The sequence below is a fragment of the Gopherus flavomarginatus genome, chromosome 15 (assembly GCF_025201925.1).
Source record: "Gopherus flavomarginatus isolate rGopFla2 chromosome 15, rGopFla2.mat.asm, whole genome shotgun sequence".
NCBI classification, from domain to species: Eukaryota; Metazoa; Chordata; order Testudines; family Testudinidae; genus Gopherus; species Gopherus flavomarginatus.
This window is the reverse complement of record NC_066631.1, coordinates 6,418,662-6,441,780: the sequence shown is the minus strand read 5'-3', so window position 1 is coordinate 6,441,780 and position 23,119 is coordinate 6,418,662. Positions and strand designations below refer to the sequence as shown.

The 23,119-nt window shown below is 51.6% G+C and overlaps 1 protein-coding gene across 1 annotated transcript; it reads left to right on the top strand.

Annotated features, from left to right (window-relative positions):
- The first annotated feature begins 8,340 nt into the window (after positions 1 to 8,340).
- On the top strand, positions 8,341 to 23,007 carry SLC7A4 (solute carrier family 7 member 4). Its single transcript, XM_050923766.1, has 5 exons — positions 8,341 to 8,407; positions 15,930 to 16,930; positions 17,653 to 18,329; positions 19,990 to 20,098; positions 20,923 to 23,007. The coding sequence occupies exons 2-5, from the start codon at positions 15,949 to 15,951 to the stop codon at positions 21,114 to 21,116; spliced, it is 1,962 nt and encodes a 653-aa protein (XP_050779723.1). The 5' UTR covers positions 8,341 to 8,407; positions 15,930 to 15,948; the 3' UTR covers positions 21,117 to 23,007.
- The last annotated feature ends 112 nt before the right edge of the window (positions 23,008 to 23,119 follow it).

The following is a 23,119-nucleotide window of genomic DNA, read 5'->3' as shown; positions in this document are numbered from 1 at the left end:
TCTCTCTCTCTCTCTCTATATATATATATATATACACACACACCCCGAGTATAAGTTTTAACAAACAATTTAATGCTGTTGCGCAGTGATGATGATTGTGAAGCTTGGTTGAGATGGAGGAGTCAGAGGGTGGGATATTTCCCTTACTGCTAAATGATGAACTAGCAATTGGCTGAGCCCTCAAGGATTAACTCTCACATTCCACTGTACAAGGCAGTGGGAAAGGAGGGAGGGCAGACAGAGACAGACATACACACGCTGTGTGTGTGTGTGTGTGTGTGAGTGAGAGAGAGAGAGGCGCATTTCTCCTTTAAGTATGAAGAGTGGGGTCAGAAGTACACTGCCTTGTTAATTAGATCAGTAAGCTGAGACCACAGCTGCTGCTGCCTGGATGCTCCCTCTGTCGTGTGTCCCCCCTGCTCTATGGAAGATGGAGTAAGTGGGGTGCAGGGGAAGGGGACACTGACATTAGCCCCCTCTTCCTCTCCCCCGCAACAAGCAGGCGTCTCAGGGAGCAGCTTCAAGGCAGAGGGCAGGAGCAGCACATGGTAGTGTGGGGAGGGACAGCTGAACTGCAGGCAGCTGCTGCACAGGGAACTTAGGGGAGTGGGGAGCTGATTGAGAGGGGGGTTGCTGGTCCATTCTGGTTCCAACCACCCACTAGCTAGCTACAATGGGCTGCTCTTCCTGCAAGCAGCAGACAAAACAGGCAGCTGCCAAACGGCATTAGAAGGGAGTATTGCACAACTTTAAACAAGCATGTTCCATAATTGAACGAAACAATGTTAACTGGGACAACTTTAAGTGAGGAGTTACTGTGCCATAAAGATGTTTCATTTGAGCCCTGTGTTCTGTGGGTCATGTCAGTAAAGATGACTTCCTGCTTTGGAGATTGTCTGCTGCCTGACTGCTGCCATGGGCTTAATGAGGGGAAAGTGAAGGAAATGTCTTAGAGAATCTGCAGGGGAATTTTGTAAGTGTGGGGTGCTTTCTGTGGAGTAGGCTGAGGGCTTGGAGGTAGCCAGGTGTAGGTAGCTTCCATTCGCTGTGCTTGACCTAAACCCAAGTGTTGCCATAGCAAAGAAAAGGCATTTGACTGTCCTACGGTGCTCGTGTGCATTGTTCCCGCTGTGTTCCACAGTCTCTAATGGCAGAGTGCTAGTATGCCTGTTGCAGCATCGCTCAAGGAGGACAGGGCTAAGGTTTCAAGAGAGGTGTTCCTTAATTTTCCACCTTCTGGAAGGGCATAGTGCAGCATTGGGCAGCCGTCACTCAGCATTAACAATGTGTTTAGGCAGTTAATAGAAAAAGGGCTGAGGGGAAACAGAAGCCCAGAGAGGAGAAGGGACTCATCTATGTCACTCAGCAAATCAATGGCAGAGCTGGGAACAGAACCCAGGTCTCCTGATTCTGAGGCCAGTGCCCACCCTGTAGACCATCCCCCGTGTTCACTCCCCAGTAGCACATAAAAATGAAATGAATAGCTGCGAGTTGGGCTCCACTTTGTCCGACTTTATTTTTGTATTTCAAAATGTTTTTAAAATTGTTTGAGGAGTTACTTGCCCCATTCGCTTTGCTGTAACAGAGCCAGAGATCCGCTCCATGTCATGCTGGGCCACTGAAAGTACAATTACAATGGATTCCTCGACTTCTCCTGGTTCCATGACGTTCACGGGACTCCCTATGGCTGCACTCCTGTTCAGCGTGTATATTAGGCGGCCTGTGGACAGTTTGGGCTGCAGTGCTGATAGGACAGTGGAGCCTCTTTGCTTTCCCGAAAGAGCTCCACAGTTGGGGTCGAATGAGAATGAGGTGGTAGATTTACAGATCATAAGGCCTGACAGGAACATATAATTGGTAGTGTTCTCATCAATCCGTCCAGTCAAGGGTAGGGGCCCAGGCAGATACATGGCGGAGGTGAATGCATGGCTGTGCAGATGGTGTCACCAGGGGGGCTTCAGCATCCTTGAACATGGGCTGTTCTTCTGAGAAGAAGGATTGCTGAGCAGAGACGGGGTCCACGTATCAAGGAAGAAGAAGGGTATCTTCAGATACAGACTGGCTAACCCAGTGAGGAGGGCTTTAAACTGGGTTTGGCCTGGGCAGGAGACAAGCCCACAGGTAGGCCCAGAACATGGAGACCTGGATGAAGGATTGGGATGTGGGCAATCACAGTAGGCACAAAGAGGAGACATGAGGGAATATAGAGGGGAAATTTAATTTACATCTTAGATGTCTGTATATTAATGCACATAAACAGGAACAGAGCTGTGCCCAGGGGCCGGGGCCAAGACCGGGGCTGGGTGTAGAGCTGCAGCTGGGCTGTGGTCAGGGGCCAAGGCAGGATAGTTAAGCACCAGAACAAATTATCTCTAGGGAGATTATAGAATCTCCGTCAGAGGAGGTTTTTAAGATCAGGTTAGACAAACACCTGTCAGGGATGATCTAGATAATACTTAGTCCTGCCCCAGTGCAGGGGACTGGACTTAGATGACCTATCAAGGTCCCTTCTAGTCCGACATTTCTGTGATTCTATGATCCTCTCTAGTCTGACCTGATTTGGGTGTCCACTGAAGCCTGATTTGGGAGTTTGAATTGTTACATAACTGAATTATTTGCTATTAGAGTAACTGCTGATTAAATAGATGTCTGATGAGTACAGTGACACTGTTTTTTGAAAACCAGCATTTTAAATAGGAGATTGTGACAGATTAGACTAGGTCTGGAGGCTCCCTGCTGGAGGCCTCATGAGCCGTGCCCCACCCCTCCCCAGAAAAGAGCAATAGAGAGGTCCTCCAAGCTGTGTAGAGCAGCTTATGGGATACAGCCAATGAGAGGGGCTGCAGGGAGCAGCCAATCAGGGCCCAGCAGACGCATATAAAAGGAGCTGAAAGGCCTGACTAGATCAGTCTGCTAGCAGTGACTGAGGAAGCAAGAAGTGGTCCTGGTGGGCTGTGAGGGCTAAGGCAGATATTTATTGGTGAGGAAGCAAGGGAATAATTGCTGGCTGGCTGCGAGGACTCAATTAAGATGGGCTACTGGGAAGTGGCCCAGGGAAATGCAGGTAGTTAGTGGGATGTGGCACATGGTTGCTACTTAGAGGGTCCTTGGACTGGGTAGGTCCAGGTTCCCCCAACAGCCATTGGGGAAGTGACTGAGAGAAGGGAGTTTAGACAGGTCCAGGGAAGGGACTGTACATGGACCTATTAGCCCCCCAGAAGGGGGCTGAACTGAGACTGACCCATCTGGAGAGCAAGGGTCAGAGGACTAAAAGGCAGGTGAAGAGCCTCCAGGGAAGAATCCCTGGCAGTGCTGCTCCATCCCAGAGCAGGAACCTTCACATATAAGCTGGCCAACTAGGGTACTGAGAGAGGCCCTGTTGATCAGACTGAGGACAGGTGTCTGGGAAGAGCTAAAGAGATGTTGCCAGTGGAGGGGTACCATGATGGGCCTGGTTGGATTGTTAAAGGTCTGAGCCTGGGGAAGGCTGCAAGACATTTTGGACTTATAGCCCAGAAGGGGTTTATTTGTTTGCACATAGACTGCATGTGACTTGACTGGAGGGCTGAGTCACTGAAGACCCACCTGACAAACAACAGTGCCCTACAGGGGGCATTGCGAGCTGAGACACTAAGAACAACTGCAGACATGCACACACTTGACCAGGAGGCACTTGCAACAGGTGGGTACCACCCCATTATAGAGATGCTTCGATCTGAAGGGGCTGTTATGGCCATAGGAATATATCCTGTAATTTCTGCATCAAGCCCATAACTTCTGTTTTGGCTACAGCATCTTTTAGAGAGTTTTATTTTTGTCTTGATTTAAAGATGAGATGTGACAGAATCTACCACGTGGCTAGGTAAATTGTTCCAATGGTTAATTACACTCACTGGTAAAAATCTGTACCTGATTTCTAGTCTGAATTTGTCTAGTTTCAGCTTCCAACCATTCGCTCTTGTTCTGCTTTTGTCTCCTAGATTAGACCCACCCAATATCGGAAATCTCCCCATGTAGATATTTGTAGATTATGATCAAGTCAGCTCTTAACCTTCTCTTTGAGAAACTAGATAGATTGAACTCCTTGAGTCTGTCACTATAAAGCAGGTTTTCCAGACTCAATTGTTGGAACTCTTTCCTGAGCCCTTTTCAATTTTCCATTTTAAAGTGTGTACACCAGAACTGGACACCGTCTCCTGGCCTGGTCTCATTAATGCCGTGTGCAGAGGTACGAACACCTCCTAACTCCTTCCTGAAAATCCCTGCTTATACCTCTAAGGATCACATTAGCCCTCCCAACTACAGTGTTACACTGAGAGCACATGTTTAGTTGTTTATCCTCCAAGACCTTTGCAGAGTCACTGCTTTCCAGGATACACTCCCCCATTGTTTAAGTGTGACCTACAGTCTTTGGTTTTAGATGCATTTTAGTTAGGGCTGATTGAAAAGTTTCCATTAAAACTCCGAGTGCTTGCTCATATCCATTCCATATTAGGCGTGTCTGCTCTCCGCATGCACCAGTTCCGGAAGTTTTCCCCTCAGCAGTATCCATAGGGGACTGGCTCTGGTGCCCTCTGGAGTGGTGCCCACATGGCACGGTATAAGGGGCACCGCTGGTTCCTCCCACACTCAGTTCCTCTTGCCGCCAGTGACTGTGCTGGAATATCTGCTGCTTCAGCTAGCATTGTTCATTCTCTGTTCTTGCAAACTTTGAAAACCTGTAATATAGTTAGTAGTTTATTAGTTACCCTTAGTAGTCGTTTTCAAACTCTTCATTAGTCCCAAACAGGACTCAGCCGGGGGACGGGGCATGCCCTCTTCCCCAGGTCTTAAGCCCTGCGATTTCTGCAAACAGGGCCGGCGCTACCATTTAGGCGACCTAGGCAATGGCCTAGGGCACCAGAATTTTTGGGGGGTGTTATTTTGCCAGGGGGGGCGGCACGTGGGTCTGGTGGACTTACCACAGTAATGCCGGCGGACAGTCCGCTGCTGGAAAGGCTCCGGTGGAGCTGCCGCAGTCATTTCGGCGGACGGTGTGCTGGTCTAAAGGCTCTGGTGAACCTGCCACAGTCATGCTTGTGGCAGCTCCACCGGAGCCTTTAGACCAGCGGACCGCTCGCTGGCATCACTGCGGCAGCTCCACCGGAGCCTTTCCAGCAGCGGACCGTCCGCCGGCATTACTGTGGTAGGTCCACCGGGGCCCCGGGGGGTGGCGAAATGGCCGTCCGCCTAGGGCGTCAGAAACCCTGGCGCCGCTCCTGGCTGCAAACAGCCTGTGCCTGTCAGCGATCCACATACCAGCTGCTAAGGTGCTTAGGCAAAGGGCACATAAGCGACAAGTGCCATAGCCATAAGTCCTTCAAACCTAGGATGAAAGAGCATGATATCCATCTAAGAGCACTCCTAATGGAGTCAGCACTCACTCTGACACCGGAGCAGCAGTTCAACTCTGCACCAAGCACCACGGCCTCTGTGAGCAGTGCTCCACTGGCACCATCCACAAGCCGGCACTGGTCTCCCTCCGCGGCTCCAGTCAAGAAGCCGAAAGACTGAGGGGAAGATCCCCTACCTCCCATAAGGGAAAGGAGAGGGCTAGGGTCGAGCCAAGACCCATGCTGGACAGCTCAACATCCCCTTTGGGAAGTCTGACCCCAGCTCAAGTCAAGTGGTGCAGCCCATCCCACACTTGGACTGCAACTCCAGAGAGCAGTGCAGGCCCCGGCCAGCTTCAGATGCCACTGATGCCCAAAGCCCTTCAAGCAGCTCAGGAGATCCTAACGCTCTCAGTGCAACCCACACTGGCTCCAGTGGTACCCCGGTCCTGGGAAAAACCCGCGTTGGAACTAGAGAGGCAGGCTCAGGGGAGCACTCGGGTGTCCACAAGGGAGCACCGATAGAGGGACTTGAGGTGTAACTCACTGGTAGATTGGCGCAGACCCTCTGAGCAGAGTGGATTTGATTTTAATCACTAGTCAACTGAATTTAAGTATGGATTTCTATATAAAAGTGCATTCTTATGAAGAATATGTAATAAGGCTATAACAACCAATAACTCAGATGTAGGTTTCATTTTTAGAAGGTACACACTATAAATTTTTAAGGTGATTTATTTTGAAAACTTTTCAGATTAGTGTTACAGCTGTATCAGAAAATGAATGATTGTTTGGTTATTTCATTTACCAGAGGTAATTGAAGCAGATATTTATGAAGTTCACCTCCCAGTGACTCTCTCCAGTTCAACAGGTTAATCATTAATTTGGCAGATTTTCTTGCCAGGCTGTATTAGGAGGAGAACATCACCAGACAGACATTTAAACTGTTTTAACTAAAACAACAACGTTATGTATTCTGGATTTTTTTTCTTCAACAGCAAATATATAATAGTTTAACAAAACAAGCATATGAATTTTTTAATTTAAACATTCATGGTTTTTTTTTAAATCAGGTTTATTTTTGTTAAAATTGTTTTTAACTAAAAGTTACATGAAATATTTAAAAAAAAATGACTGTCTTCCAGGTCAAAATGAGAAACTTAAAATATTGGCTTCTAATATTAAAATTAGCTGCTAACTCAGCCGTCTTCACCTTCATTTTCCCGTTTGTTCATAATCTGGAAAGAAAACAAGCTTTCCTGCTTTTTCAGGTCCCAAATGATTTCTCAGTTTGGAATGAATTAGTCCAAAGGAAGAAAATATTCTTTCTACACTAGCAGAAGAAGCTACTGCTGTTAAAAGTGAGATTATCAGTCTCTGGATCCAAGTGGTTATGACTCATGACGGTCAGAATCTTGACAGGGCTTGAGACTCTTCTCACAGGTACTGACTCCTGTCCTGCAGTGGGATCTTAACTTGGTCCTCTCTAGGCTCACTGGTTTGCCCTTTGAACCACTGGGTTCCTGCTCTCTTTCCCACCTGTCATGGATGGTCACGTCCTTGGTGGTGGTGACGTCAGCAAGACAGGTCTCTGAAATTAAAGCCTTGACCTCAGAACCGCCCTACATGGTCTTCCACAAGGACAAGGTTCAGCTGTGGCTCCACCTGGCCTTCCTGCTGAAGGTGGTCTCCATCTTCCATATGAACCAGGACATCTTCCCCCCAGTGTCTGTCGCAAAACCACACAAGATCCATAGGGCCCTGGGCTGGAACCCAGAGTAGAGGGTGGGTCTGGGTTCCCCCTAAACCTCTCAACTCCTGATCAGACACAGGAGGAATTGACCTAGACTGAGGGGAAGATCATTGAGGTGAGCAAATCTGCCAATAAGTGCAGCACCCACCAAAGTAGAGGAGGAACTTTGTCACAATACACAGAAGCCTAAGTCACTTAGGCACTATTCAGAAGGTTGCCTCACATCAGCATTCAGTACTGGTTAAGAGAGAATTTCTCAGCCAGTGGGTCACAACCCTCATGGTGATCACAAAAAGCAAGTGGGGGAGTAGGAGGTGCTGAAAACTTTATTACTAAAATCTCATTCCCGCACTCCCTCCCCCTTTAAGGTCGAATTCTCTGTGTACCTTTCCAAGCATTTCCCCCCATCCGTTCTATAGGCTGATCACTGTTGGCATTGATCCATTTTTACTCTCACTTTTCTACTCAATGTAAGGGGGGGGGTTGTGACAATTGGAGTGAGGGGGCATCAGCCCTCACCAGCCTAAGGCAGAGGATCAGTTGTGTAGTGAAGGAGGCAGCAGGAGGAACCAGGAGGGTCTCTTGGTGAAGGTAACAGAGGTGGGCCAAGCAGAACCACTTCCAGCTTTGTCTTTGTCACAGACTTTCTTTAACTACCCCTCGTGTGTCTGGCTTTGGTGCAGGAACTGGCCTTGCTGGTTAGAAAGTGCCCCGTGCCTCACAAGCTGGCAAGGACTGACTCACACCCACGCTTGCCCATAGCGTGACCAGTCAGCAAGTGTGAAAAATCAGGACCGGAGGTGGGGGTCATAGGAGTCTATATAAGAAAAAGACCCCAAAAGTGGGACTGTCCCTATCAAATTGGGCTACTAGGGTGACCAGATGTGCCAAAGGGCCAGTGAGCGAGGGCAGCTGGAGGGCTCGGGCTGGCCACAGAGCAGCGGAGGCTTTGGCAAATGTTGGCCTTTGTGTCCCAGGGGCGCTGGGAGAAGGCTCCTGCCCTGCGGGGGAGGCCCTGATACCGCGGTGAGGGGCGCGTAGGGAAGAGACCCCGCCCTGCTCAGGGCGCGGCCCCGGGGGCAGCCGCAGCGAGGCTGCAGCGCCAGCCCTGCTCGGACCGCGCAAGCCGAGCCCGCGGCGCGATGCCCGGGCGCAGCCTGATCCGGGCCCTGCCGGCCGGCCGCGGGGCGGGGCGAGCACCGGGGCGGGCGCGGCGCGGAGGTAACGAAGACGGGGGCAGGCTGGGTCGTGCGCGGGGAGACGGGAGCGATCCCCGCGGCAGGTAAGCGCGGCCCGGCCCGGCCCCTGGGCACCTGGGCAGCCCAGGGCCGGACCCACCCCCTGGGGGCGCGGCGAGCAGGAGGGGAGACGTGCCCCCCTCCCCTGCCAGCCCCACCGGTCCCCGCCCTTGCACGCACCCCCCCTGCACTGGGCGCTGCGCAGACCTGCGGGGGGTGCAGGCTGTGACATCCGTCCCTTTGGCACCCCCTAGCCCCCCGCCGCTCAGTGGTGGCAGCTGGGGCTGGGGGAAGTGCTTCCACCCCGAGCCGGCCGGACAGGTGGCGGGACCGTGATCACAGGCAGTGAGCTCCCCGCTTCCCCCTTGCATCCCCCAGATGGTCAGGCCAGCAGGGGAATGGGGAGCCAGTCCCCTTGGGCGTGGGGGGCAGGGGGTAGGGACTGCCTGTGCCCCCCCAGTACCTGTATCTGAGCTCAGCAATCTCTGCCCAGCTCTCCTGGGAGCAGGAGGGGCCAGCTTGTTCGCTGGCTGGGCTTTGGCCTGGTGCTGGGAGGAGGGTGCCATCCTTTCCCCTGAATATTGGAGTTCCCACAGGATTTGGGGCTAGTAGTCAAGCTCCGTTGGTGGTCTCTTGAGATAGAGGGAGCTGGTTACCCCTAAAAGATGCAGGATGGGAGAGAAAACCCCCATTCCCTCTCCCCCGGAGGGCAGTGCAGCCAGTGAGAGCAGAGTAACTGGGGGGTGATTGGGGCAGATGAAAGAACTGGAGGATGGTGTTAACTGAGGGGCTGCAGAGAGTGGGGCAGTGGGTAATAGTGGGTGGGAGTGGGGAGAAGCTGAGGCCAGAGGAGCAGGAGGCTGGAATTAAGGGACCAATAGCTGGAGTCAGTGGGTATATGAAGGGTGGGGCCTGGGTGAAATAGCACCCAGGTTGAACAAGTGGATTTAGGGTTGCAGCAGCTGGGATCAATGGGTGGAGAAGAGCCATGGTCAGGAAGCTACTAGGTTCAGGGCTCCTGGGGGGAGCTGGGGTCGCTCTGAGAGCTGAGGAGGGGATAGTTAGGCTGGGGGAGCATGGAGGGTTGTTGGGAACTGAGCCCTCTGTGGGGCAGAGAGCTTGGGGGCAGGTGGTTTGGTCCTGGGAGACTTCAGGGAGCTGAATAGAGGAAGAGGCTGGTCTCTGGTTGAAGAGTGGGCCAATGTTACCCGATTCCCCGAGTGGGTGGTTGACACTGCTGTTACTGGGGCTATCTGGTTCTAAATGCAGGTGCTGCTTCTGTTTGAGCTGAAAGAACCGTCTCTGTAGCAGGCTCCTCCACCTGTGGATGTGGCCAGCCGTTGCTAGAGAGGGACGGAGCCTCATGGGGTGGGTGTGGGTTGCACACCAGAGAGGGACACTGCAGGAGCTGGGACAGGGCAGGGATGTTTATACTGCAATCACAGGGTACGAATGCCGTGTAGACATACCTTGAGTCTGCTCCTGCACGCACCACCTCAGCAATATGATGGAGAGAGGGGCAGCCCTGTCTCCAAGGTGTGTCCAGTGATGATCATCTAGGGAGCATGGCACAGGGCCCCTCCCTGCCTGACTGTACTTGTTGAGGTTTATACAGTCCCTCAGTACGAGGAGCCCACACACTCCTGATACTTGAGAAATGTGTGATAGAAGTGGATTAGTCCAGTAGCCACCATTGACAAGTAATTTGCATCAGTGGCCCAGCCCCTGGGAACAACCCAAGATCTTTGTGACCTGCAGTTCCAAGCAGCTCAGGAACAATGGTGTTTGCAGCGTGATAGACTAGGGCTCTTTGCTGTGCTAGCCAATGCCCTGATTGTGGGCCATGTGTGTTTAGCATAAAAGGGGGTGGAGCACAGGCACAGGAATTCCCCTGGTGAAGGTGGGGGAGTCCACTGATGTTAAAGGGGGGCTGCTCATTGCCCCCAGATTAGGGGCATGTTGGAGGAGGAGGGAAGGGGAATTTCCAGAGCACTGCACTCTGGCTGCCCTGGTCTGCTGGATGGCTCTATAGGAAGTAACCATAAGTTAGGGCAGCTCCTGAACTGCTCTAGTTTACAGCTGTAACAGACTGTGGCCCAAAGACATCCCCAGAATCATGAAGGTGCAAAAGTGGCACCTTTGTGCTCCTTCCTTCCCTCCCTGTCAATTCCAAACCACATCTGAGGTGTCAGCAACACTGGAAGAGCTTAATGTGCTCATGTTGGGGGGAACCCAGTAATTTCCATCCCAGATACTGAAAGTGCTGGCACGTGACGTTTAAATCCAGTAGCAAGGATGTTAATAAAGCTATCAAACTAGGGGTGGTACCATGTGACTGGCAAATCACTAATGTAATACTTAAGAAAGCGGGGTAGGGGAATGATCTGGGCAATGAGAGACCTGTCAGGGATGTCTACACAGCAAAAAAACCCCTGCAACTGGCCTGTGCCAGCCGACTCGGGCTCGGGGAGCTTGGGCTGCTTCATCATTGTGTAGATGTCCAGGATCGGGCTGGAGCCTGAACTCTGGGACCCTCCCCACCTTGCAGGGTCCCAGAGCCCGGGCTCCAGCCTGAGCCTTGACATCTACACTGCAGTGAAACCACCTCACAGCAGTGAAACCACCTCACAGCCTGAGCCCCGTGACCAGGTGTCCGTTTGTTGTGGAGAAATACCCTTAGTCAGACCTCAGTAGTACATCAGGCTTTAAAATAAATTGAGACGGAAAGAATAATTAAATACATGGAAGTAAATGGAGAAAGGAAGGTAATGCAGCATGGGCTTACCAAAGGAAGACAATGCCAAGCTAACCCAATGTCCTTCTTTGATAATTGATATTTTAGGTGAGGGAAGTGCCATAGATCTAATATCAGTAAAGCATTTAATACAGCACTACATTATCAGGGAAACAGGAGAAGATGAGAGCCTGTACAAGAATTGTAAGGTAGTAAGGAGAGAAGACAACGGGTTGTGCTGAAAAGTGAATGATGGACTGGTGGAAGGCTACTCAAGGATCAGTTTTTGGGGCCAATCTTGAATATTTTTATTAAGGACCTTGGCACAAGAAGTGGGACGAGTGCTAATGAAATTTGCTGATGACACAAAGTTGAGGGGCACCATCAGTACAGAGGGGGATCAGACTAGTACACAAGAAGAACCGAATGACCGAGGGGACTGGGGTAAAAGCAGTGGGATGAAATTTAATAGTACAAAGTTCAAGATCATGCAGCTAGGGACTAATAAGAACTTCTGCTGCAAGATGCAGGCTCATCAGTTGGCAGTGATGAAGAGGAAAGAGAGCTGGGTATGTGGGTTGATCGTGGGGTGACTATGAGCTGCCAATGTGATGTGGCTGTGAAAAAGCAAATGTGACCCTCGGCTGGATCAGGCGAGGCATTTATTGTAGATATTGAAGTGTTAATGTCATTGTACAAGGCACTGGTAAGACCTCCTCTGGAATACTGCCTACGCTTCTGGTCACCCATGTTAAAACCCAAACCCTCCACACCACCTGGAACAGATGCAGAGAAGGGCTACTAGGTTAATCGGGGGAATGGAGAGCCTATCTTAGTAGAGGAAATTAAGAGCTTGACTTTTTTAGTCTTGCAAAAAGAAGGCTGAGAGGGATCTGAATGTGCTCTATAATTACATCGGGGAGGAAGGGGGGAGTGGAAGTGGGTAAACTTTATGAAGGGTGAAGAGCTATTTAAGCTAAAGCACAATGTTGGCACAAGAACAAATGAGGATAAACTGGCCATGAACAAATTTAGGTCTGAAATTAGAGGAAGCTATGTGAGCAAAAACACTAACTAGTTTTAAGATAGAGCTTGACAAATTTCTGAGTGATTGTGTGATGGGGTTACTTGTGGTATGGGATCAGGACTCAGCAGCCACGGAGGTCTCTTCCAGTTCATGTCTTATGTTCCTAAAATCTTGTGCTTCAGGACTTCACTGGTCACCTGTAGGGACCAGAAAGGAATGCCCCCCAATGTATTCAGGTGTTTGGGCTGGGAAGGTTTCTTCCTATGAAGCATCAGAGATAGCCAAAGCTGGAGATGGGACCCTAGATGGGATGGGCCAGTGCTCTCAGGTGGTTCTGCAAATTCTCTCTCTGGATTTGGCTATTGAGTCTTGGCCACATATTCAGGGTCTAACTGATCTCCATATATGGGATTGGGAAGGAATTTCCCTCAGGTCAGATTAGCAGTGACCTTGGGGCATTTTCATCTTCCTCAGCAGCATCCGGTGTGGGTCAGTTGCTAGAGTGATCTCAGCATATCTCACTAAATTGATTCACTGCCATTGCCTGGGGCATTGGTTCACCCTTGGTCCCTTCTCTTCTCTGCCTGTGGCACATCATAGTCTAGTCTCCTGGAGTCTGTAATATGTTGGTCTAATTCTGGTTGTTGGGTTTGGTGTGGGGGTGGCTGGAAGGGTTGTTGGCCCGTGCTATACAGGAGGTCGCACGAGAGGATCTGGGGGTCCATTCTAACCTTAAACCTGTGACTCTGTCCACCTGGAATGTTGATACATTTTCTGCTTAGACACAGCGGGGCCTGATTCATCCCTTGTCCTAAGGGTCTCCAATTCAAATGACCATGAAGGCCACGTGAGGGCTAGTTCATTGCCTGAGGGCTGCATCACAGATACCCGCCCCCTCGCTGCCTCCAGCCCTGCCCCCACCTCTTCCCACCCCTTCCCTGCCCCCATTCCAACCCCTTCCCTGAAGTCCCCACCCCAACTCTGCCCCCTCCCTGCCCCCAGAGGGCACATGAGGGGTGTGGTGGGGGCTTAGGACAGGGAGTTGGGGTGCAGGCAGGGGGCTCAGGGCAGGGGGTTGGGGTGCAGGCAGGGGGCTCAGGGTGCAGAAGGGGTGTGGGATGAGGCAGGGGGCTCAGGGCAGGGAGTTGGGGTGCAGGCAGGGGGCTCAGGGCAGGGGGTTGGGGTGCAGCAGGGGGTTGGGGTGCAGGCAAGGGGCTCAGGGTGCAGAAGGGTTGTGGGATGAGGCAGGGGGCTGGGGTGCGGGATGGGGCAGGAGGCTCAGGGCAGGGAGTTGGGGTTCAGGCAGGGGGCTCAGAGTGCAGTCGGGCTCTGGGGTTGCAGTGGCGCACACCGGGGCCAGGGCAGCCTGCCCCGGCCCCGCTCTGCAACATAGCTGGAACCATGTCACTGCGGCCCCTGGGGGAAGGGGGACGCAGGGCTCCGCATGCTGCTTGCCATGCCTCCAGGTACCTCCCCCAAAGCTCCCATTGGCCACGGTTCCCCACTCCCAGCCAATGGGAGCTGTGTGTGTGTGTGGGGGGATGGTGTCAGCCGCTTCAGGGAGTGGCGCGGGGCTCGAGGGGGGCAATCCTGCGGCTGTAGTTTGCCCACCCCTGGCCTGGAGATCGGCCCGTGCCTCTTCCCCCGGCCTCAGGAAATAGCCCTATGGGCCGCGTGTTTGAAACCCCTGCCTTGTTATCCGTTCTCCCTGCACCCAGCCACCATGTGTAGATTGTCTTCTCCTTTCCTGAATTGCGCTTTGCCCAGGAAGATCTCTGAGAGATCCTTGTGTAACGGACCCCGGTTGTCGGCAGGCGGGATCGAACTGGGGTCTCTGGAGCTTAGTGCATAAGCCTCTACTGCGGGAACTGAAAGCCATATGGCTGTTAGCTAAGGCTGTAGAGCAGACTCATTAATCTCTCTCTCTCTGTGTGGTCTCCGTGCCACTCGCTGGGACAAAGCACCACGCCCAGGAGATGTGTGAGTTACACACGTCAAAGCACACAGCATAGCTCCTCCCCTAGTACTGGGCTCGCCAGAGGCCCTCAGCATCTGTTCGGGAGCTGATCCTGCTAGTTGCTGTAAATCACCAATTCCAAGGCTGGTTGTTTTACTCAGCTGCAGTTTTAAAAAAAATGGAGGAACGAACATACACTAAACATTCAGCACGAGAAAAACTGCGTGACTCCGTGTATTGAAACGTAGCATTTTTTAAAATATAATTTCATAATTTTTTTTAAAAAGCCATGATAACATTTCTGTTTGTTCATTTTGGACCATATGTCTCCCCCACGTGGGTCACCAGCAGAGCGGGAACCTTTAGATGCACAGCACAGACCTCTGAGCATTAACAGACTTAGCTTCTGAGGGACCATCCATTAACGAGGGATGAGGCAGACACTTTGCCAGTGGGTTTCATGGCTGCTGGCTAACAGCAGAGGAATGTGGAGACTCAGGAATCCTGGGTTCAGTTACAGGTTCTGGAGGGGAGTGTCCTCTAATGATTGAGGCCCTTTCTGCCACATCCCCTCTGCCCCTACTCCTCCCCTCCAGTCCCTGCCCCTCTGCTCCTCCACCCCTTGTATTGGAGCCAGGCTGCTGCCTTGTCCTGAACGTGTCCCCACAGCAGCTGGGAGGAGGAATTAGAGGGACCCACTGTCCTGGGATGGAGCATGCTCTGTGGGAACAGAATATGATCAGTCTGATCAGCATGTATGAGGCAGGAGGGAATGGTGCATGCTCAGTGCAGTTGGTCTCATAGATAACGCTGCCAGTCTACTGAGCATTGATGTGTGAACCGAAATCTGAAAGCCTTAAAATGGGACCACATTTGGGCAAGTTTTCAAGGGGACACCAAAAGGCACATCCCTGAATACAGGGTAACCTCCCTGCCAAATGTCAGGCCCTGCTTCAGAGCCTGGAGGGGCTAGAGTTTTGCAGTGAAATGGTTGTAGGGGTTTTTGTGCACATAGGCAAAACAATGTATTTTTTCCTCTTAACCTTGTGCTCAGAAACAGCTGAACAGGTTCTGATCACCTCTTAAAAAGAGTCAGGCTGAGGTGGACACCCAGCACTGGGAATTTCAGCCCAAACCCTTAATGTTTGGCAAAGTGATATGCAACTGAAAATGGGCTTATCTTTGAAAGTGGCAGTCAGCCTTCACTAGAGGTGATACTAACAGCTCTGCCTAAAATACCCATTTCAAAGAAGTCATAGGCTCCCGTGTAAATGGTTTGTGGATACACATATGGACTCAATTCTGTGATCTGTTCACAAAGGACAGGTTCAGTCCTGAGTGAGCAGGAATCCTCCTGGGAAGGGACTTTTTGATGGAACACCAGTACATCCTTAATAAATCATTGCTTCTTCTCTACTTCTCTTGGATTCCCTGGCTGCAGTGTACAGCCGTAACACACAATTCCCCATAACCGGTGTGATTCCCCGAGGAACAACGGAGGCAGGCCTGAGTCTGGGAACGTAGGGGCTCAGCTGGAAACCCTCCTGAGCCCTTGCCACCTGCCTGCCCCTGCTGGTAATTATTGGGAGTTTGGAGAGATGTATCCTTGGTCATGTGATGTGGGTGTTACACAATCAAGAACCAGGCTAGTGCTTGCTGGACCTCAGTTAGTTAAAGTGCCATGGGGAGCAGGGAGGGAGAGGGGGCTGGCTCGTGTTTGGGCCACATGTGTGGGGGAGAGAGGGGCTGGTTCATGCTTTTTTTATTCCTCGCTAGGTTTTTGACGTGGAGACTTCTGCGTGACACGCTGCTCTGACCCTCCCTGTCCTTCTGCCATCCCTGCTGCAGGCGGGGCTGTCTGTCTGAGATGGCGGGCCGGCTGCCTCGCTCTGCGGACTTAACCCGCTTCTGCCAGAAGCTCAACCGGGTGAAAACTCTGGAGGATGACATGATGGAGACGACCTTCAACAGATGCCTCTCCACCGTTGACCTGACGCTGCTGGGCATAGGGGGCATGGTTGGCTCTGGGCTGTATGTCCTCACGGGCACAGTAGCCAAGGAGATTGCTGGCCCTGCTGTCGTTGTCTCTTTCATCATTGCTGGCTTTGCCTCTCTGCTGGCAGCTCTCTGTTATGCCGAGTTCGGTGCCCGGGTGCCTAAGACAGGCTCCGCGTACATGTTCACCTATGTCTCCATGGGCGAGATCTGGGCCTTCCTGATTGGCTGGAATGTGCTCCTGGAGTACATGATCGGGGGCGCTGCGGTGGCGAGGGCGTGGAGTGCCTATCTGGATTCCATATTTAGTCATAAAATAAAAAATTTCACTGAGACCCACATTGGCACATGGCAGGTACCGTTCCTGGCACAGTACCCAGACTTCCTGGCAGCAGGTGTCCTGCTGATAGCCACAGCATTCATCTCCTTTGGGGCCAAAGTGTCCTCCTGGCTTAACCACGTGTTCTCGGCCATCAGCTTGGGTGTGATCCTCTTCATCCTCATTATGGGATTCATTCTCGCAGATCCCAAGAACTGGAGTGTCCAGGAAGGCGGCTTTGCTCCATATGGGCTGTCGGGCATCATGGCAGGCACGGCCACCTGCTTCTATGCCTTTGTAGGCTTTGATGTCATAGCAGCCTCCAGTGAAGAAGCCAGAAACCCCCAGAAGGCTGTTCCCAGAGCAATAGCCATCTCCTTGGGCCTGGCCGCGGGGGCCTATATACTGGTGTCCGTGGTGCTGACGCTGATGGTGCCCTGGCACACTCTGGATCCTGACTCTGCCCTGGCAGATGCGTTTTACAGACGAGATTACTCGTGGGCAGGGTTTATAGTTGCTGCTGGTTCCATTTGTGGTAAGTATGGACAGGCTGAAACCTCAGGTCCAGACAGCCAGTGCCCCAGTCCCTGGGCTAGCAGCTAGGCCTGTGTCCTCTAGCAGGGTATGCGAAAGAAATGACATCTTGGGTTATGCACTGCATGTTTCCAGGGCCTGAGTCATAGCCGCCAGGCTACTGGTTAGTGCTCAGAGTCCTGGATGCCATTTCCATGTTTGCCACTGACTCGCAGCATGACCTTGGCCAAGTCACTTAACTGCTCTGCTCCTTTTCCCGTGCTGTACAATGGGGATGGGAAATGCTGGGTGCTAGCTCCACCTCCTTGGAGGCTGCCTCCCCTCTGAGTTGCTCCCATTGTCTGGGGCTGCCTGTTGGTCTGTCCCAGGGTGGAGGGACCCTGGGAATGAAGCAGAGTCCTGGATGGAGTTCCTACTCCCAGGCAATCTCTCCCGATGGCAAAGTATTCTCTCGGGCTCGAGGGTCCTGGATCTACCATTTGCCTGCTCCCTGGAAAACCACTGAGGAGCGATGGACTCCACTGGAGTGAGCAGATGAGCCTGACCGTGGCTGCCTCGTGGGAGAGATCCCCACACTCACTGGCAGGTACACATGAGCTCAGGAACTGCACTGCTGCCTTGTCCCTGAGCCAGCTCTGGTCCCGAGGGTGATGTGGGCAGGTTCGGGTGTGTGACTCTGACCCTGTGGCCTCTCTCTCTTTCTTTATCCTTCCCTCCCCCCAGCGATGAACACAGTTCTGCTGAGCAACCTCTTCTCCCTCCCCAGAATTGTTTATGCCATGGCGGAGGACGGGCTCTTTTTCCAGGTGTTCTCCAGAGTGCACCCCCGCACGCAGGTGCCCGTGATCGGGATTGTGGTGTTTGGGGTGCTCATGGCTCTGATGGCCCTCATCTTCGACCTGGAGGCCCTGGTGCAGTTTCTGTCCATTGGCACTCTGCAGGCTTACACCTTCGTTGCAGCCAGCATCATTGTGCTGCGCTTTCAGCAGGAGAAGTCAGCAGCTCCCTCTCAGCCTGTCAGGAGCCAGCCCAGTCCTGAGCCCAGTGAGGGGGCTGGGCCCAGCGAACTAAAGGAATACGAATCCTTCTCAGACAAGCTGCAGCTGGTGGGCACAGACAAAGCCAAAGTGCACCGGGAGCCAGGGCAGCTGAAGGCAGCTTTCGAGCCCTACCTGGAGTTCCTCAGTGACTTCTACCCTGGGGAGGTGGTCACCATTGCTGTGGTTACCTTGATGGTGTCTGCCATATGCCTGTGCTCCATCTTGGTATTTGGCAACACCCATCTTCACCTGCCCACCTGGAGCTACTCCCTGCTGCTGCTGCTCTTCAGCCTGGGATTTCTGCTCAGCTTGCTTCTCATTTTGGTCCATGAGCAACAGCAGAGCACCAAGACCTTTCAGGTAGCCATCTGCCCCTTTCGTTCTCATTGGCTGCTGTGGCCTGGGGGAGGTTGGATTGGCCCTTGCACAATAATGTCTGGAGTAAAGGAAGGCTGTGGTGAAAGTGCAGGTTTTCTTTTACTGGACCAACTTCTGTTGGCGAGAGACAAGCTTTTGAGTTACACAGAGTATTTCTTCATCTAGGACACCTTCATCTCCATCTGTGGCACTCCGAGTGTTCACAATTAATCATAGTTAACATTATGTAGTTAACTCGAGCGATTAACTCAAAATAAATTAACTCAATTAAAAAAGTTAATCATGATCAATCAGAGTTTTAATCACACTGGTTAACAATAATAGAAAACCGATTTACATTTTTGATGCTTTTCTGCATTTTTCAAATATATTGATTTCAATTATAAGACAGAACCCAAAGTGTACAGTCCTCACTTTATATTTTTATTAAATATTTGCCTTGTAAAAAAAAAAAAAGATTAACACAAGATAGTAACTTTCAGTTCACCTCCTACAAGTACGGTAGTGCAATCTCTTTATCATGAAAGTGCAACTTACAAATGTAGAATTTTTTTTAATAACTGCACTCAAAAATAAAACAATGTAACACTTTAGAGCCCACAAGTCCACTCAGTCCTACTTCTTGTTCAGCCAATCGCTCAGACAAATGAGTTTGTTTACATTTACAGGAGATAATGCTGCACAATTCTTCTTTATAATGTCACCTGAAAGTAAGAATAGGCGTTCATGTGGCACAATTGTAGCCAGCATTGCAAGGTATTTACGTGCCAGATATGCTAAACATTCGCATGCCCCTTAGTGCAATCTACAAGTTGAAGCAAGATCTTTTGTTTCTCTCTTTCCAGGGCAAATACTTGTAATAAAAAATAACAAAGTGAGCAGTATACACTTTGTATTCTGTGTAATTGAAATCAATAAGTTTGAAAATGTAGAAATACATTCAAATGTTTATAATACATTTAAATTGATATTCTGTTGTTGCACAGTGTGATTAAAACTGCAATTGCAATTAATATTTTTAACCATTTGATAGCCCTAGTATTAACCATTTGTATCAATCCTCTCTGTCGTTTCCTAACGATTCCTATGCATCAGTGTGTTCTAACTACCTATCTAGTTCCTGGTAACCTAAAGACCAAACCCACCCTGAAGTCCCTTCTTCAGAAATCTCGCCCCATCCCTTTCATGGTCTGCTGCTCACCATCTACGAATAAGAGTGCAAAATTATGACCTAAAGTTATATTCCTCTAGGCCTGTATGATCACAAATAAAACCCAGCCTTTAGCATAACTACTGCTGTTAGGCCTCCTACAACAAATCCTTAATATAGCAAACCTGGTAACCCAATTGCTTATGTTCACCTGCTTGCCCCCCAGGTCTGTTTCAACCTAGTAAGCAAAACATCAAGACAATGAGGCGTTGAGTATCAGAGTTTTGATACTCAAAACATTCAGGTCAATCACATACCCCTGTATCATTATACTCATTGCAAGCAGGGGAAAGGTCATAGGTCAACAACACTTTTAAAGAATTTTTCTCAGCAGTTGTCCACCCTTCCGTGTCCTTTGAATGTGTGAGCCCAGCCTTAGTTGTGACTGTCGTAGGCGTGTTCTCTCCTCACTGGCTGCTCTTTTCCTTGCAGATTCCCCTTGTGCCGCTCACTCCTGCGCTGAGTATTCTCCTGAATGTCTATCTCATGTTGAAGCTGAGCTACATGACGTGGCTTCGATTCTCCGTCTGGTTGATCCTAGGTGAGTTCTGGTGGTGGCTAATCTGTGACGTTACCTCTCCTGAGAAGCAGGCCCATTCTGAGCTGAGGAGCTGATGACATCCATGGTGATGCTGGGCTGGGTCATACAGGTCCCTGTAAGAAAGCCTGGAGAACAGTGTTTGAATGACTAGGGAGTCGAACTCAGACAAGGATATACTTGCATCGCTTAGAATAGTGTGGAACAAAGGAAAAGAGAGTATCAGTAGCTGCCTAGGGGGTGTCAGAGCCAAGGGAGTAATCTGCTGTTAGAGAAGAGAATCAAGAATCGACTGCTATTTACTATAAAAAGCTTTGACAGAGTGGAATGCAGCTTGGCTAGGGAGTTGTAGGCCAATTGTTTGATAAAATGCATCGCGCTGTCAGTGAGAAAACGAATTAAAATTGTCTTGAGTTAAAAATTAAAAATCAGTGAAATGGCCGTAACTGGTCTGGGGAAGTAAGGAGGGAAATCAGGCCAGGGGCCTGTTGAGGCTTTGATTTTAACTCTCCGGCAGGCAGGGTGTATGGATACAACCATGGTCAGGGCCATTATAAAGAGATGGGAAGGGATACTGTCACATGGTCTGAAACTGTTGGAAGGACCATAGACAATGGACCATGGCGAATGCCAACTGGTTGAGTAGGCGGGCGGGGGCCGGTGGGGCCCTGCAGCATTGGTGTTGGGCCTGTTTTCATTTTCCCTCCCTTTCCTAGTCAGAACCTCCCTCGCACACATTGGGGGGGTCTCTCCCTCCCACCTTGGCTGAGTTAGACACAAGCTCCTTTGCCTTGCCGCTAAAGCAAACTCTCTCTCTGCTGCAACAGGCCTCCTGGTGTACTTTGGTTACGGCATCTGGCACAGCAAAGAGAACCTGCGTGAGCCCACGTCCCGCAGTGTGAGCGCCCGCTATGTGGTGTTCCCTAGCAGCAGCCTGGAGGAGACGGTGCAGGCGGTTCAACCCAACCCCCAGCCCTTGACGGAGCTGCCGGATATGGTGACTGAGGAAGCCAAGCGATGATGCGTCAACGGCGTAGCAGCCTCCCTGCGTGAAAAAGGACACCCACCACCCCCCTTTCCTCTGCCGAAACAGCTGCCGGGGCTGGGTATTCCCTGAGCAAACTGGGCTCTGGAGGCAGGACGGTGATACACACGCTTCCCCCTGTGCACTCACAGCAAAAGCACTAGGGAGGTGATGGCTGCCTCCTTTCCCATACCCTGGCACACAGGGATCTGGCTTTTATCCCCCTACGTCTAGCTCGTAGTAACGTGTAAGCCGCGTCTTCCCCAACTGCTCCACCCGAATCCCCTGCCAAACCCACCACAACCCTTGTAACAACAGAGGGATCACATTTCAGCTCCACCACTCTGTGCCCTGCCTATCCTGAAATAGCGGGGGGCGGATAACAGAGTCAATGTGGCCATTCCCACCAGAGCCCACTGTCTCTTCCCATGGTCCAGGGTGTATGATGAAGGGTCTCTGGCAAACAGGCAAGAGGTGCCACTCAGGTCACAGGGGGCTGAGAGTCAGGACTTTATCCTGGCTCTCATATGAACTCCTGGCCTCGGCTGAGTCCCTTCTCCCTAAACCTCATCCCCAGCCGAGGGTGATGCTTAATGAGATGGTGTGTGTAAAGCACTTGGAATGTGCAAAGCACTACAATTGCACAGTGTTAGGGCATTTCTATGCTAGCTTTTCTGGGGTTCTTGATACAATTGGGTGCTGATCAGGCATCTGCTGGCATTCCCTGCCCTAGCCCAGGTCAGCATGAATCATAGAATCTCAGGGTTGGAAGGGACCTCAGGGAGGTCATCTAGTCCAACCCCCTGCTCAAAGTAGGACCAATCCCCAGACGGATTTTTGTCCCTAAATGGCCCCTCTCATGGATTGAACTCACAACCCTGGGTTTAGCAGGCCAATGCGCAAACCACTGAGCTATCCCCTTGAAGCTGCATGTTCAAGCACCTAGTTCAGTGGGGTCACACCCAGGGCACATTTGTGTGGTTCCATTATTCTAAAAGGCACAGAAATGAGTGTGGTGCTGGGGTGCGGCCCAGGCCTTTGTACTGAGTGGGGCTGGCAAAGGTGAGGCTGAGCCGAAAACCTCTGGTTGTAAATCCATGGCCACACTGGGGCAAGTGCAGAGGGAGCAGAGATTCCCCCTACCCTTTGTTAGCTAGTCCCATGTGAATGGTTTCTAGACAATCACTTTACTAGTGCAGTGAAATAGCGCATTACTCTGGCTGTGCCCTCACTCGCTCATCCCAAGCAGCTGGGCTGCCTGACCGCCAGCCTGACTCTCATGTGCCCCCGGCCTCCCACGCGTAGCGCTCAGCCACACAGGACAGCTAGGCCCTGCCCGGCAGAGAGCGCGCTCTGAAAGCGAGTGGCAGCTCTGCGTTTCCGAGAAAGACCAGGGACGTGTGTCCTGATGCAGGGCTGAACGAGCTTGCAGTGGCCTGGGGCTCTATCCATGTGACAGCTGCCTATTCAAATTTACAGCAGCCCTCCTGGGGCTGCCTCTCAATCCCATCCCCCCTGGTGATACCGGGCCCCACAAGGGGCTGCTTTGGGCTCAGGCTCCTGTGCCCCTCATCTTTTGCAGTTTCCTTGTGGCCCTACAGGCTGCTGTCACAGCACACAGGGATGGGGGCAGGCCCTCGTGTCCCCTGCGCCCTTGCAGGCTCTAGCCCCTAGGCTGACCCTGCTCTGTTGCCAGCTTTCATGTAAATGAGGCTGCGGCCTCCCCCCGCAAAGCCAGCTTTTGGGCTCCCCTTTGCCTGGTGACAGGGTGAGGCCTTGCCCTGCAGATCAGTTCATTTCTGAGCAGAGATGAAAGTAAGCCCGTCCGGTCCGCTCCGGCATACCAGCAAGAGCCAGTACACTGTGCCGGACTGCACCGGTTTCCGCGGCGGGGATTTAAAGGGCTCTGGGCTCCCTGCTGCAGCTTTAAAATCTTGCCTGTGGCTCCGGCAGCTGGAGCTGCAGTGGGGATTTAAGGGCCTGGAGCTCTAGGGGGGCCC